The 16,132-nt window shown below is 44.4% G+C and overlaps 2 protein-coding genes across 2 annotated transcripts in view; both read right to left on the bottom strand.

The window, feature by feature from the left end:
* Positions 1 to 16,132, bottom strand: part of MORC4 (MORC family CW-type zinc finger 4) — a 737,287-nt gene that overhangs the window by 582,410 nt on the left and 138,745 nt on the right. The gene's annotated exons all lie outside the window — the stretch shown is intronic.
* Positions 3,373 to 7,094, bottom strand: RIPPLY1 (ripply transcriptional repressor 1). The gene is made up of 4 exons (XM_084870549.1): positions 6,848 to 7,094; positions 5,858 to 5,933; positions 4,780 to 4,844; positions 3,373 to 4,224 (listed from the first exon to the last, which is right to left on the bottom strand). Exons 1-4 carry the CDS (start codon positions 7,000 to 7,002, stop codon positions 4,071 to 4,073), a joined length of 450 nt encoding a protein of 149 aa, XP_084726675.1. The 5' UTR covers positions 7,003 to 7,094; the 3' UTR covers positions 3,373 to 4,070.

Here is a 16,132-nt window from a genome sequence, read left to right as displayed (position 1 = left end):
AACCAAGCTTTTGTGTTTGGGTTTGTGTACTTGCCTAGAGGTTGCCACAAGCCTTCGCAGCTGGGAATAAACACAAAACACGGTAACAAACAGGTCAAGAGAGTGAACTCAGGCCATCTAACAACCTTGTTTGGGAATAAGATTGGCAAACATTTTACAATAGGGGCCTGGGGTGGAAGGGAGACAAACTGCCCACTAGACAATCACACAGGCACAATTAGGGACAGGAATTAAAGGTGGGAGTTGGTAACACCCACTGGGATAGGTGAGGGGGTTTTCTTTGCCCAGAGACAAAGGGACAAAGGAGAATAGGCAACATTTAATGAGTATGTGCAGTGCATGCTTGAGTGTGTGTGTGTGTGTGTGTGTGTGTGTGTGTGTGTGTGGTATGATAAGAGATTACAGAGCTGGTTGTGAGAGGGTTGAGAGCAGAGAGTTGACCTTGACACCTGACCTGAGGGGAGTGGGCCCATGAATAGAGCCAGCATTGTGGCAGATATGGGATTTGAAGCCAGGTGCTTCTCCTCCAAAGCCCATGCTCTTAATCAGTATAATATTAATGCTTGGCACAGAATAGGTGCCCAATAAATATTTGTTTAATGAAAGAATCATATTGTTGCCTCTTTTTGGAAAGTTTTTTTACCTCCATCTCTAGCTGGGCCCAGCTAAAATGTAGCCTCATGTTCAACCAATGTACCCTCTCTCTCTGTTACTATGGGGTGCAGGAAACAGGAGGCATCTGTGCTGGGGTCTGAAGTATGGAACACTAGGATGGATTAGTAGGATGGACCTGGAGGAAAGACTCTGGGTTTTGCACAGATATTTTTCCTTCTGAGTTTGTACACTGGTCTTGAAGTTATTATAAGGACTGGATATACCCAGTACAAAGTAACTCACACTGGGCTCTGATTAGTCATAATAGTAAATTCCAATTACTTAGCAACCATGTGTACAGAGGACTGAAGTAATTTTTGAGCTATGAAATGCTGGGAGCTTAGAACCCAAAACAAGGATTTTAAATGGAACACTGAACATGTTAAAGTACTAATCCCCATTAGACTTCAGATCAATTATATTTTAACCCTTGGGACAGTGGATTCCAAGTAGCCTTCCCACAATCCAGGAATCCCTGGCTGGTGCCTTACAGAAGGGAATAGAGAGACTTTGTTTACAAGAGAGAGGACACCATGATGGGAATTCTATGCCTCCCCTCCCCCTGGATTGTGGCTTCCATGAGAACAGCTCCAGCTCTATTTGGTTTGTATATGGAATTTCTATATTCAATTCAAAGGAAGAGCGTTCCTGCTAAAGCACAAAAAATAAGCTTTGAAACCTCTGTCCCAAGAAGCCATATTTTGCCTCTATTTTGTGGGTTTTTTTGTTTGTTTGTTTGTTTATGAGGAGCAAACATTGCAAATATGTTGTGACTGATAAACCATCAAATGGTGCCAGGGAGATCAGGTGTAGAGGACTGACAAATCAGTCATTAGTTGAGTAAACCAGTCATTAGCTATCTTGAGCCTACAAAGCTTATTTCTGTTATAAAATTAATAAAACCACTGCTACAACTATGATTACTATGACTGCAACCACTTATTGAGTGTTTTTATTATGTGCCGAGAGCTGTGCTAAGTACTTTACATATATTATTTCATTGACTCACACCAACCCTGAGAGGAAGTGTCATTATTTCCCCCATTTTACAGATGAGGAGACTGGAGCTCAGCATGGATAAGCAACTTGCCCAAGATCATACAGCTAGACATGGTAGATTCCACTTTACTTACAAGCACAAATGGAATCAACTAAAGCCATATAGCAGTCAAAGGCCAACTGCCTGACAGTAATAAGGAATAAGGTTAAATGTTGAACAATAGATGGCACCACTGTATGAATCTGATTGCCTACTCAAGGCTGAGTCCAATTCAAGGAACTCCAGCAGGGCTCAGAACTGAAGTAGCCTGTCACAAATTGATGGAAGAGGGAAGGAAAGATGGCTAGCATTTTATTCTTGAATCAGACTGTGTTACTCTATCCTGTTTGTAGCTAAGCAAAGAAATGGGAAGCCAGTAAGGGAAGGAACAGAGGAAATTCTGTCAAGAACTGCTTTAAAAGGACCTTATTGCCCCCCCCCCAACATTTCCTGAGTGTCTGCTTTGTGCTAGGCAGTGTGCTGTGCAATGAAGTCACGTGGAGATATTAAACACAGCCCTATCTTGTTGCGTAAGAATTGGGAGGATGCTATAGTAAAGGAGGCGCTGAATGTAATGGGGACACCCACCCTAGACTTAGAGGTCTGGAAGGCTTTTCACAGGATAGATGTCTAAGCTAGTTTTATTGGCTGAATAAATTTATCAGACAGGTAAAAGTGGAAGAGCATTCCAATCATAGACTTAAAGCTATAGATGTGAAAAAAAGCATGATACATTCAAGGACAGGCAGCATATCTTTCAAGTGTTGAGAGATGAGTCTGAGGAGACAGACAAGTGAAGAATAAGATACAAACTTCCAGTTATAAAATAAGTCGCAGGATATAGTGTACACTATAGTGGGAAATAGTAATATTGTGATAATTTTTTATGGTGTCAGATGGGCTCTAGACTTATTGTGGTGATCACATTGTAAGGTAGATAAATGTCAAATTACAATTTTGTACACCTGAAACTAATATAGTATTGTATGTCAACTGCATTTTAATTTTAACTGCAAAAAATTTTAAAGAGAGATAGGCAACAACCGAATAATTGGACAGCTTGGAATATCAAGTTAAGAAATTGATTTGTGAATATATGAGTAGAGAGGCAATACATTTTCAAGAGGATCTGTGATTTTTTTTTTTAAAGGAGAAGTTTTCAAATATTGGTGAGGCAATGAAGAGCCATGGTAGGCCTTTAAACAGGGGTGCAACATGATCTGATATGGTGGCCACTGTGGAGGATGAATTGCAGAGGACCACGCTGGAGCATGAAAATTACCTGATGAGTACTTGGGATAGGGGCAAGGCATGAGAGCCTGAACTGTGGAAGTAAAACTGATAGGACTGAGTAGCCCCTAAGCTCTCCTCCCCATATGTACACGCTCATTTCCAAGGCTGAAATCTCTCACCCCTCTACCCCAACTCATAGTCCTATTCTCAATTTTCAAGCTATATTTTGGGGGCCTTTTTGCCCCCTTTCCATGTGTCTTTGAAGTTTAATCTAGCCTGATTTCACAAGTTGACATAGAGGGCCTGGCCTGTGCTGGGGCCTCTGGCCCTACATCCCCATCTGTAAACTGACCTCAGATAGAGCAAGAATTGGCCTTGAGCTGGTCTCTGACCCTGTGCCCATGGCCTCACAACATGAACAGAGTTCAGTTAAGAAATCAGCAGTTACAGGAAAAAGGCAAACATCATCTAGTTTATTTTTCTCCTGATTCATCTCATGCCAACAGAGACCGCAGTTGATAGCAGCCAAAATGAGGGTAGGTCCCCAAAGCAAGCTGATTCTCTAGATGCCCTCCTTCTTGTTGCAAGGCCCATCATAAAAGCATTTCAACTCTGCTTAAACATGGTGTTGGTATCCCTGGAGGTGAAGCCTGAAGTCAATTTTTCCACAGGGAGACAGGACTACGTGGCCACCTGAAAGGCTGGGGAGTCAAAGAGCCCTGAAGAGTGACTGACTGTTCCCCTCTTCATGGCCATTCTTTGTTTTGTTCTGTTTCCTGGGGGCTTCAAAAAGCAGATCTTCCTTCCCCTACAGCTACTTGTACCCTCCCATTGTCAACACAACAGCAACCCAGACAATGAGATGCCAGAGACCTGTACTTACAGTCCAGTTGGATATAGCCAAGGTAAGTTGGTACTTGAGGACCCAACTTTCAATCCAGAGAGCTACGCCTGGAGATTCCTGGCTAATCAATGCCCTGGAGCCCTGCCAGGCATATGAAACCCTAATCAGACTCTGGCTCAGTTTGAACAGGTAAGGGATGGGGAAGGAGGATGACTTGTGACTCTGTGTGGTGCTGTCCCTAGTATCCTCACACACATTTATGGCCCCTTTTTATTTTCCTTCTTTTCCTCCTTTTTCTTCTTAGTTCTCCTCCTCTTCTTCATCGTCCTCCTCATCCTCTTCACTGTCTGAGTCTTCATACAGATTGATAGTTGCCTGGACAGGAAAGTTCTGCAGTAAAATCTCCCCATAACTGTACAGGTAGTCGAAGGAGCGGGATTTAGGCCAGAAGAGCCTGTGGACAGAGAAAAAGCATGGCCCCTACCTTAGACAGGTCTCTTATGTACAGAGGGGTCAGTAGGACCATGGAGGAAGCCAGACCCTAAAATCCTTGTCCTACCCACAATAATGGTGTGAGACAGAAAGGAAGAAAGAGAACTATGTAACAGAATTTTCTGAATTGTTGCAAAATGGCTCCAGGCAGAAAGGTAACATCTGGTGGGCCTATAACTTTGGGGATCTGCAACCCCAGCATCTATCAATTCTGACACTGATTTCACCCTCACCTCAGAAGGCCTTGCAGATTATGTAGATTTCTCCTGTGTCCACCATCTCCTACTAAGGTTCTTTCACTGATCTATCCATAAAGGCTCATTCTTAGGAATCATTGACAATGCCTCTAGGGAAGGCAACCTTGGCAAAGTTCCTAACCTCTCTGGGCTTCAGTTTTCTGGTTTATGAAATAGTGATCATAGCAGTGCCTCCCTCCTTCTGATACACAAGGCTGTTGTGAGGGTTTGAAGAGCTAATAAACCTATATAAAGTTATAAGCTTGGTGCCAGGAGCTTACCTGACAGGGTGATGGAACTTGGAGTCAGCTTTGGTGACCTCAGCACTTGTTGCCCCATCAGTGGCCTGTTCAAAGCAAAAGCTAGCATGTGGCTCAAAGTACATGCAAGATAACTGCCTCCTCTTTATCAGGGGTCAGAAACCTTTAGGCAGGGGTCTTCAAACTACGGCCCGTGGGCCACATGCAGCCCCCAGGGGAGTCTGATCCTGCCCGCCAGGTTTTTTGGGCAGTGAGCGCAGCCAAGGTGTTACAGTAGGAATTAGTAGTTCATATAGTCCGGCCCTCCAGCTCTCTGAGGGACCGTGATCTGGCCCCCACTTTAAAAAGTTTGAGGACCCCTGCCTTTAGGTAAGATGATCTAGAACACATGTGTCAAACACAAGGCCCGCGGGCCAAATCCAGCCCGCCAGGCCTTGCAATGTGGCCCGCACCGCGCTGTCATCACTGCACTCCGCTGTCAGTTTATGACATTGTCAGTTTATGACTGTTCAGTAAACCATTCAGCCCTCGATTTAGGCTGAATTTTAGATTTTGGCTCCTTCTCTGATTGAGTTCGACACACCTAATCTAGAAAGAGACCTTAGACATCTCTGGGGTCCAGCTCTTGCCCCACTCCCACCAAAGGGGTCTGTCCTGGTTTTGCTTGAAAAACTAGTGGAAAGAATCCTGGGGCTTATTAACTTTCCTGTCCCTGTTCTAACACATGTTTGGAGACTGCCCAGGGGACAGAGTTCTACTGGAACAGCAAAGATTTGGAGTCAGGAGTGGGGGAAGAGCACTGGGGCTAAGTGCCAGGAAACCAGGATTCTAGCAGCAGTTCTACCATAGCCTAACTTTGGAGTCTGTTCATACCCTCCCCTATTTTGGGCCTCAGTCTCTTTATCTTTAAATTGCACAGAAATCTCAGGTCAGCCCTCCTTCTAGAGCTGTTGTGAGAATCAAATGTGAGCAAGGCTGCAAAGATGGTTTCCCAGATCTGCAGACCTGGACTGAGATCAGGGGCTCTCTGGGAAGAGACCTGGTCAGTGTGAATGCAAGTGGCTACATGCAAACATGTGTAACAGGAGCTCAAACTTACCAAATCCACAAGTTTCCTCACCTGCCTTGGAGGATCATTTGTAGAGTACAGCCAGGGTCTCCAAAGACAAACCCCTCTAGGACATAGAGGAGAGATCTATCAGTGAAGGAAGGAGACTGAAAAGTAGGCTCCCTGAGATAACAAAAGGCCTCCAAAAACACTTGATTTAGATGCCATCTATTTCAGGAAGCCTTTCCTAAGGAACTTGAGCCCCTGTCAGGACAGATCCCTTCTTCTCTGCTTCAACAATGTTATCATTACTCTTATCACAGTTTTGTAATTGTTTACTTGCCTTTGAGCTTCTTAAGGGCAGATTTATGTTTGATCATATCTGGTTCCCCAACACCTATCACAGTGCCTGGTACACAGTAGGCATTTCAGTAAATATTTGTTGAATTTCTTAAATATTTGGAGGAATGAATGAGGGTTGGGTGGAGAATATCTTACCTCCTGCTCCAAGAAGCAGAGGTCAGAGTCCTCCCACCTTCCTGGGATGGGGAAAGGGACCAGAAATATTCCTCGGCCAACTGCTTCCCCAGTAGACTTCCAGAAGTAGGGGGAAAGCAAATAGAAATCTTATAAAATCTTTAAAAAAAAAGTCAGGAAATAGACACTCCCCCAGTCAAAGGCTTCTTGGTACTTTGGCCCTCTTTCCCTTCATCTGCAGCCTAAGTTATGTTAAACCCAGGTTTCATAGCATTCTCCTGTGTGCCTCTCAGTTGACTGAGCAAATTTACCCATGAGGGCCTGGCTGCTCAGCTTTCAGCTTTGGCAATGCCCACTGTCCCCAAGTCCCCTCCTGTCATCCAGAAGGATTAGTGAGGCGAAAAGTCAGTTGAGATATTCCAGCCAAGATGTGGAGGGGATGGTTTCTGAGGGTTATGAGGCTTTAGCCTTTTTTTGTTCTTCACAGAGCACAGGGCCACCTTCTTTTCCCATGAAACCCACTAAAGTCAAAGTTCAGGTTGCCAAAGGCCAAGTTCCACTTACCTTTTACTCCCATCTACTTCTTGTCCAGAGAAAGGAAGGAGTGATGGGCTTAACAAGCCAGGGAGTGCCAGGGGAGCCTGTGCTAGAGCTGGAGCTACACTTAGGGTCAGGGCTGGGACAGGGACAGCAGCAGCAGTGGGAGCAGAAGGATCCATTCTTAGGGTGTTAAGACCAGGCAGGCTGTGAGGGCTTATATTTCTCAGAACCTGCTGCACTCTTGGCCTTTCCTGGTTGACCCTTTATAAGACTTGACTGGACTCATAAATTATTCAGGGAAGTACAGAGATGGGGGACTTGAAGGGGGGTGAAGATTTAAGAAAGGCACTGAAGGAGGGAGAACTGGGTTACAGGGTGTGAAATCTCTCCCAGTTGAATAAACAGAGAGTCAGTGGGGGAAGGGGGGGGGTGAGAGACTACTTTACCTCCAAGTCAGAAAGAAAAACACAGAAGGGGAAAATCACACACCATTTGTGTGAATACCCCAGGCAGCAGCAAAGCCGGAGGGGGGAAAGGTGGGAAGCTCATTAGTATCTGAAACCACAGAAAGTTGTCAGGCACAGAGGGCTGGACAGACAGGTCTTTAGCACAGCTTGTTCCCAACAAGAAGGACAATTGACTGGCTAAGGATAGTGGGGAAGTCACCCTTTTATTTCAGCTCAAACTCCAAATATATTTGCCAGGTGCATCTGATACAGGGTGGCTGCCACTAAGCATACCACCTGGATTAGGAAAGATGGAGGTTCTGGGTAGAGCAGGTATAGTTGCCCTTGGGCTAAACCTCAAATTTCCTCCCATACCCTCCTTTTTACTTGTTAGCTCTTTTGCAAAAGTGTCAGAATCCCCTTTCCAGCCTCAGCAGTAAGTGGTTCTGTAAAGGAATGCAGGCAGCATGGTCAGGACTTCCAGGTCAGATTCCAAATTTTAGAGTTCAGAAGCCAGGATGCTGGGAGAGGCAGAGTTTTGCCCAGCTACTAAGCTGCCAAAGGACTATCCCTGGTTCCATGGCTTTCACTTCCCTCACATGTAAGAGGAAGGTGTGAGCCCAGTGGTCCCAAAAGGCCCTGCAGCCTGAACACTCTGTGACAGGGGCTGGGTAAATGTGTACTGACCCCAGGCAAGCCTAGAGGCTCAAGCACAGCCCTTGGCCTTCGCCAGTCTTCTGAGCTTTAGACAAAAAGCTTCCAGTTACAACTACTGGCAGGTTCCTTGTGCTTTGGAAGTCCAAAAATATTCTTCCTGACCTCAGTGTCCAGTGCACCATAACGAATTTAGCTTCTTGGATATTCATTACAGTCAGGTTTGTAATGGTGAAAAATTAGAAACAGCCTCAAATGTCCAATAATAGGAAACTGGTTAGATTAATTAGAGTAAGTCCTTGCAACTGAATACTAAGCAGGCACTCACAATCATGTTCTAGGAAGTATAATTATCCACAGAGAAAGTGAAAAAAATCAGGTGCTAAAATAGGATAAATTATATGACTGGAGGGCTCCTCTTTTCTCTGTTCACCTCCTTCCATCCCCCCACCTCTACCTTACTTCAAATTCCAGCCCCACTGTGTTCTTTACAAAAAAGGAAAATTGGAAACAACCTAAATGTCTCATTTTAGAAAGTTGTTTAAATAAATCATTGAACAGTTATACAATTTTGTATTAAAATTGACTTGGTAGAAGATTGGGGAAATGTCAATGTATTGAAGAGAGAAAAGAAGAAGCCTCTACAATATTACTCATAGTAGGATCACATTTTGGTAAGGAAAAAGTGTAGAATATACAGAGTTCAGGGGAAAATAACTGGTTAAAAGAAAGAAGAATGTAATAGTGGTTGGTTTTGGGAGTAAGATGTGGTAAATCTTTACTTCCTTGTCTATGCTTTTCTGAATTTTCTAAAAAGTTCCATAAGACCTAATATTATTTGGGCAGTAATAAGTAATGACATAAAAATAAAAAGAAAGAAATTCTTGGAAAAATATCAGCCATTTTTAAATATCTGAGGATTAGACTGCAATGGGGTTATACTTGTTCTGTGTGACTTCAAAGGATAGGGTGAAGGCCCAGGGTGGAAGCTACAGGGAGACACATTTTTGGCTCAATCAAAGGAAAACTGTCTAACAGCCCAGCCACCACCTAACCCAAGGGCCTGGCACTGTGCCGACCTTTAATAAACAGAGGTTTATTATATGTGGTGAAATGGAGTAAGCTCTCTGTCCCTGAACTGTGTAAGTGCAGACCAGATCCTGGTTTCTAGAGAGGAAAATCTTTGGGCAGAAAATTAAGGCTGCTGGGGAGCCCAAGTTTCTATCAATCTCTGAGGGTTATTGCTAAATTTACCTGCAGAAGATGAGAATTTGCTTAAACTGCATCACTGATTCAAATGAGGAAGGGGGCTGAGAAAGGAAGCCAGATTGAAAAGATTGGGCTAGAAGGAGATGACAAGTGAGGGTATAAGGAATGGAACTACTGACATACCCTGGGAACTTTTTTATCTCTAGGTGGCCTTCGTCTCTGAAAATAGGCAGGAGGGAAGAAGGAAAAGGGGCACAGGTAAACAATTCTCCTGATCCCAGGGCTCATTACCAATTAGACATAACCATGCCAGCTCCGCTTTGAACTTGTGCTCATTCAGCCACAATCCTTCACGATTGGGGCTGTCCAGACCCTTTACTCCTCTGAGCAGCAGGTCTCAGGATTCCCCCCACAACAGCTCTCTGCATGCTTTCCTGGAGTCCCCATAGCCTTCAGGCCTGTCTCCATGGTTCTTTGTTCCCCCTACACAACTGATATGTCTTGCTACTTTCTAAGAATTTTCTCAGCCACATTCAGTTTGTGGGAGATAAGGCCGCTGGACGCTCTTATTGGCCTCTCCCCAGCCTAAAGAATTTAAGGCCTGCAAATGTTGCTGAGCATAAGTGGGAGCCCCACCAATCTCTTACATGGAACAGCCTCTTCTCCCACTTCCCTGAGAAAACAGAGGCCTTCAAGCATTAATTACCTCAGTGCCCTGCCCCACCCCCTAAAAATTGATATGCCTTTTCAACTTCCTTCCACTCCAACCCTCCCTTCTCAGGGGACAAGGTGTCCCTCTTCCCTCTTGTTAGAGGCTTATCCCTTCCCCATAAGCCTTGACATCATACACCCTCTTTCTCTGGACCCTTCCTTCAGACATGCCCCTCCTCTTCAGAAAAAAAGTTTAGTTTTTCTTCTGATTATAAAAATACCCTTTTCTGTTATCTCCCAGAGCAAGCCCCCTCCCTGCTCAGATGAGTTTGTTCTCTTGCTTGCCTAACTTGCTCTCTTTTTCTCTCTGAATAATATCTTTCTCTCTCTCCCCCTCCCATCTCTCTTTTCTTTCCTTTTCCCTCAAATTTGTTGAAAGTAGAGCCTAAATTCTAAATTGCCACTTTTCCCAACTTTCCATTCCCAGCTCAAACTACTGCAATTTGGCCCCAGCCCCATCCTCCTAGTGTAAGGGCACTATCAAAGGTCACCAATGACCTCCTAATTGCCAAATTCAATGATCTCTTTGAACTCTGGGTGGCAAAAGACACTATTGGCCAAGTCCTCATTTCTGAAAGTCTCCTTCCTCTCTTGGCTTCAATGATCACCCTCTCCTGGTTTTCCTCCTACTTCTGGAACCATTCCTCTCAGTCTCTTCTGCTGACCGCTCTTTTGCCTATTCCTCAAATCTGTGGTTCTCAATTAGTCCACAAATCAGGATGATACACAGTAATGTTTTCAATAGGTCACAGCAAAATGGGGAAAACATCAAATGTATTTTTTCAATAATCTAAATGTATTCAATTATAAAGGACTGCACTTTATTTTAAGATTATGCCTTCTGACTGTCTGGTATGACTCAGTGGTTGAGCATTAACCCATGAACCAAAAGGTTAGAGTTTGATTCCTGGTCAGGATACATGCCCGGGTTGCGGGCTCTTCGAGCAAGAGGCAGCTTATTGATGATATTTCTCTCTCATTGATGTTTCTATCTTCCTTTACCTCTCCCTTTCCCTCTCTCTAAAAATCAATAAAATTTTTTAAAAAAAATATTATGCTTTCCTTATTTTTTGGGGTGGCAAAATATTCTTTTTCAAAATAATGGCAATAATCGGTGTTACTTTATTTCTACTTCTTTAATGTAAAAATAAAATGTTAGTTTCTCTAAGTCTGTCTCATTAACATGTATTGAATGAAAGATTGAGAATTATGTTTCCAGCCCAGCCAGTGTTGCTTAGTGGTTGAGCATCAATATATAAACCAGGAGATCAGGGTTCAATTCCCGGTCAGGGCACATGCTGGGGTTGCGGGCTCAATCCCCATTGGGGGACAAGCAGGAGGCAGCCAATTAAGAATTCTCTCTCTCATTGATGTTTCTATCTCTCTCTCACTGCCGTCCCTTCCTCTCTGAAATAAATGAGATATATATCAAAGAGAATTATGTTTCCAGTATGAAATCCTTCCAGTAGGTATCTCAAACTCACTCCAAAATGTACCTGTTTCCCCCACCCCATAAACCTCCTCTGTACTTGCCTTGGTAACCAGCATATTGGCCCAATCAGTCTAGCTAAAAACCTAGCCACCAAGCCCTGATGTTTGTAGTCTTCACTATTTCTCACAACTGTCAACTTTGTGCTCCCCAGTCTCCCAGTTGTTTCTTCAATTATAGCTTCACCTGTCCTCTCTCATCTGGATGCCTGAAACAGCTTCCAGATATGTACCCCATCCTTGACTTGGCCTTTCCAATCCATCTTCACAGCCACCCCAGTGAACTTTCTAAAAACTAAGTAGGGTCCTCCTGTACTTAAAATCTTCCAGTGAGTCCTAATTGCCTATAGAAAATGTCCAAACTCCTTTGTGTGGCAATTGAAGCCTTTTTTTGTCTAAGTCCAGCTTGCTCCTCCAGTCTTTTGCCTCCAATGCCCTCCACACATCCTCCCTGAAGGTCCCCTTGATTTGATCTGCCTCTGATCTTTTCAGGGTTCAGGGCTTCTGAAGGTCTAAAGCCCACCCTGTACAGGGCTTATCACAGAGAACACTGTAGGTTATAACTGATAGCAGGGCTTAGAATCAATTTAGTGGGTTGCAACCAGCATTTAACAAAACGAATGAACAGCAAATAGAAGAGTGAATCACATGTGGTAAGGGCACATATTGTTCTGTGAAACTTTTGTTTTAGTCATATATCTAGATCTAGATCTAGATTTAAAGATACACAAATGCATGCACTAGGACATGCTGTAAAATATATTTCTACTCTGGGTTCCAGTTGCAAAATTTTATTGCCTTAGGGGGACTAGATATTATTTTGTCATTCGTTTAGTCAGTGCTGTTCATGTCACAGGCCTTGCTCTCAAAATAGGACTAGTTTCACCGAGAGTGTAATTGAGGTTAGAGGTTAGGAGAACATGTAATGCTAGGAAGACCTCATGGAAGAGAGTGGTTGAGCTGAACTGGGCTTAAGTAGGCAGTGAGAAGGGGAAATGTAATCCTGGCAGGGAGAACTGGCACAGAAGCAGATAGTAAGAGGAGAGAACATTTGTTAAACATTTATGTACCAGGCACTGTTCTAAGCATTTTGCATGGATTAATTTAAGTCTCACAAACAACCCTCTGAGGAAAACCTGATAAGAAGCCTCATTTTATAGATGAGATTAAGGTACTTGCCCAAGGTCATAGAGCTAAAAGTGACAAGGCTGAGATTTGAATCCAGGTAGTCTCTGTGCTCTCAATCACTACACTGCACTGCACTGCACTGCCATTGGGGGCCAGTGAAGAGAGGAGGCTGTCCAGGGAACAGTGAGAACCTATGCCAGCAGGAAACAGATGGAGAAGGCTTTAGAATACATGGTTGAAAGTCCCAGAACAGGTTCTGATCTCACCTTGAGAAAGGAGATCTTACTCTTTCCCTCCAGCCTCTACCTTTTGAATCAGAGGCCCTGTAATTGGGGACAGGAGGATTAACAGGCTACTATAAGGGCCAGGTGGAGGCAGGAAGCAAGGCAGGATCTGCTATGAAAAAGGAGGAAAGGGGAAGATTCTCTCCCCCACCCAAGCCTGTCCCCAAAACAAAAATAGCAAATGGTGCCGGGGACCTCTGCCCTCAAGTCCAAATGTCCCAAATGTGCCAAGTCTTAGACCCAGCCCTTTGGGTTCCTGGGATAGGGGGGGTCTCCTTTGGAGAACAGTTTGTTGCTAGGTCAGCTCTGTCTGCACCCTCTTGACTCTTAGCCCACCATTTGAGCCAGGGCTGTGGTGCATGTGGTGCGGGACTCCTGGCAAGGCCCCTCGCAGCTCCCCATTTGCTCCTCATTTGGATGGTAGGGGCCTAGAAAAACAGAGCTCTGGGGAAGCAGGAAGGGTAGGAAGTAAGATGCCTGGGAAGGTCACTCCTAGCCAAGCTTCTTCTCTGCCCCAATTTAATCCAGTTAGCCTCATCCCTGGCTCCTCTACCCAGTCTCTCCAGCCCCTCTGCTCTGACTCAACCTCCTTTCTCAGCCTGTCCTGAAGTCATGGGAAGACAGAGTGATGCAGAGTTTTCAGTACATTCTCTTCTCTTTTTATTTTTATTTTTGTTTTTTTAAAAATTGATTTGAGAAAGAGAGGGAGAGAGGGGAAGGCAGTGGGTGGGTAGGGGAGAAGAGAGAGAGAAAAACAATGATGTGAGATAGAAATATCGATTAGTTGCCTCCCATACACACCCCCACCCAGATCAAACCCAAAACCTGGGTATGTGCCCTGATTTCAAACCTGTGACCTTTTGGTATATGGGCCGATGCTCTAACAAACTGAGCCATCTAACCAGGGCCATTCTCTTTTCTTTTTAGTATTGGCATCCTGCTGATCCTGCCTAAGTATACATATTGACTAATAAGAATAACAATCACCACAACAGAAATAAGTAACATTGGGTGCTTACAATGTGCCAGTCACCGTGCTAAGCACTTTGTTACCTTATTGTTTCATTTGCTCCCTATGAAAATACTAAGAAGTACTATTATTGCTTTCATTTAAAGATGAGCAGGAAACAGAGAGATTAAGTGACCAAATTGCTAGTGAATAAAAGATCTGAAATTGGAATTCAATGTTTTGATCCAACACTCTATGAGATTTTAGAATACAGCTTTGTGGAGGTTATGGTCCATTTGGCAATTGCTTCAGGTGCCCCACTTAGGGGCCATGTGCTGCTGTGGAGTTAGGCAGATTGCAAAAGGGGCCACGGAAAGTGGGTGATTGGTGCCACAACCAGAGCAAATCCCTACCATAGCCATCACCATTGCTCTGGTGCTGGGCCCCATCTGTCAATAGAGGCAGCTGGTATTTCTTTCAGTGCTTCCTTCCTTCATGACAACTCTTGACTCAGCTCTCACTAGCCATTGCTGTAGAGTGGTTTAACTACCACTCTACCTCAGGTCCTTATCATTGAATGTCTGCATTTCTGAAGTAGACCTTAAAGTGAAAATGCTTGGTCTCTAGAAATAAAGTTTTATGTGTGTCCCAGCTTCAACATGTATCTGTGTAGCCTGGGGCAAATTATTTAACCTCTCATTTCTTAGCTTTCCCTTTTGTGAAATGAGATAATAATGGTCCATGCTTCTTCACGGGGTTGCAGTGAAGATTTAATGAAAGAGTTATAGGAAAGATTGTTCAGTCTGACACGTTTAAAATAATAAAAGGGTAATATGCTAAATAGACCGGATGTCATTCCAGATGTCCTTCCAGATAAAGACAGGGCCAGAGCAAACCCCAGTCCCGGTGCCAGAGGCAAGCCGGTGCAGGCAGCCAGGGGGTTGGGGGGGAAGGATGGCCTATTCTTGCATGAATTTCATGCATTGGGCCTCTAGTATTTATACTCATTGTGGCTGTTATCATTATTATAATTATTCCTTTTTCCCACTTCATCATGGGTTATTCAGAACAGAGGCTTTGGAAGGCAGGCCTGTGTTGTAGTCCTTCCTGGGTAGTTTACCATCCAGATGACCTTGGGTAAGTTACCCAATCTTTCTGAGCCTCATTTTTGGGGGAATAAAATAATAGTACCCATCTCACAGGGTTGATGTGAAGATGAAATTATATATTATAGGTAAATTGTTATTATTGATAGTTCTTTTTGTTCCACATGCTTTCAGGTGTTTTCTCTGCATATGGCCATATTTGACTTCCTAAAACACAGCTTCCATCCTGCTCACATACCTGCATTGGCAAACTATGACTGACGAAATAAGTCAGGCATTCACAATTTTCCCCATATTTTTACCTCCAATTCCACCTGGCTCTCTCTCTCACTTCCAGCAGGCTTGTCACTACCAGTACACTGGCCTGCACATGGTCATCTCAACCTCCTTCTCTGGTCTAGAATGTCTTCTCTCTCACCCATGATCCAAATTCTACCTCTCTTTCCAAGGTCCTCCTTAAACACACATTTACTCCAGGAAGCCTCCAAGATGTGCTAATATCTGCCTTCTTCCAGGGCCATTCCTTTTTAAAAATATATATATTTTTATTTGTTTTAGAGAAGAAAGGAGAGGGACAGAAGAGATAGAAACATCTGTAGAGAGATAGAAACATCTTTTAAAAATTTTTTTTATTGATTTCAGAGAGGAAAGAAGAGAGGGGGATAGAAACATCGATGATGATTGGCTTCCTCCTGGGGATCAAGCCCACAACCCAGCGTGTGCCCTGACAAGGAATCAAACTGTGACCTCCTGGTACCTTGGTTGACCTCAACCACTGAGCAACACTGTTGGCTGGGCTTCTCGGGCCCTTTTATCAGTTCCCTTTTCAAATGTAAATCAACTCTTCAGCCATGCTGCCGGCGTGAGTGGGACAGAGCCCATGCTAGCATGGAAAAGGCTCTTTTGTTTATTGCATGGGACTCGGCTCCCTGGTGGTCCTTGGGGATCACGAAGTCTGGGCATAACATATGGGGGAATTCGTCTGGGATCCCCAGCCAGGACCATGAGGGACCCCAATCTGGAGAGTCTGACTGGCCGCGGTAGGTGTGTGTGTGTGTCTGTGTCCTTGTGTGCGCGTTCTGGAGGGACGTAAAACCCCTCATGGAATTGGTGCCCGAATACGCCTAGTGGACGCACCATGAAAGCCTTGGGCAGGAGGTCAGAAGACGTTCCGACCTCCCAGGAGGGCCCTAGAGAGACCCTCATGTGGGGAGAGGGACAGAAGCCTCTCCCAGGACGAGGTGAGCAGCATAGCTGTTGCCTCACCTGCGGAAAGTGACGGAACCTTTCCCAGGTCTGAGTTTGGTATCTGTGGGCGACATGGCGCCCCAGGA

This window comes from Pipistrellus hanaki (assembly GCF_964339955.1).
Source record: "Pipistrellus hanaki genome assembly, chromosome: X".
Classification (NCBI taxonomy): Eukaryota; Metazoa; Chordata; class Mammalia; order Chiroptera; family Vespertilionidae; genus Pipistrellus; species Pipistrellus hanaki.
The sequence above is the reverse complement of the archived record's forward strand: the minus strand, read 5'-3'. Positions and strand labels throughout refer to the sequence as shown.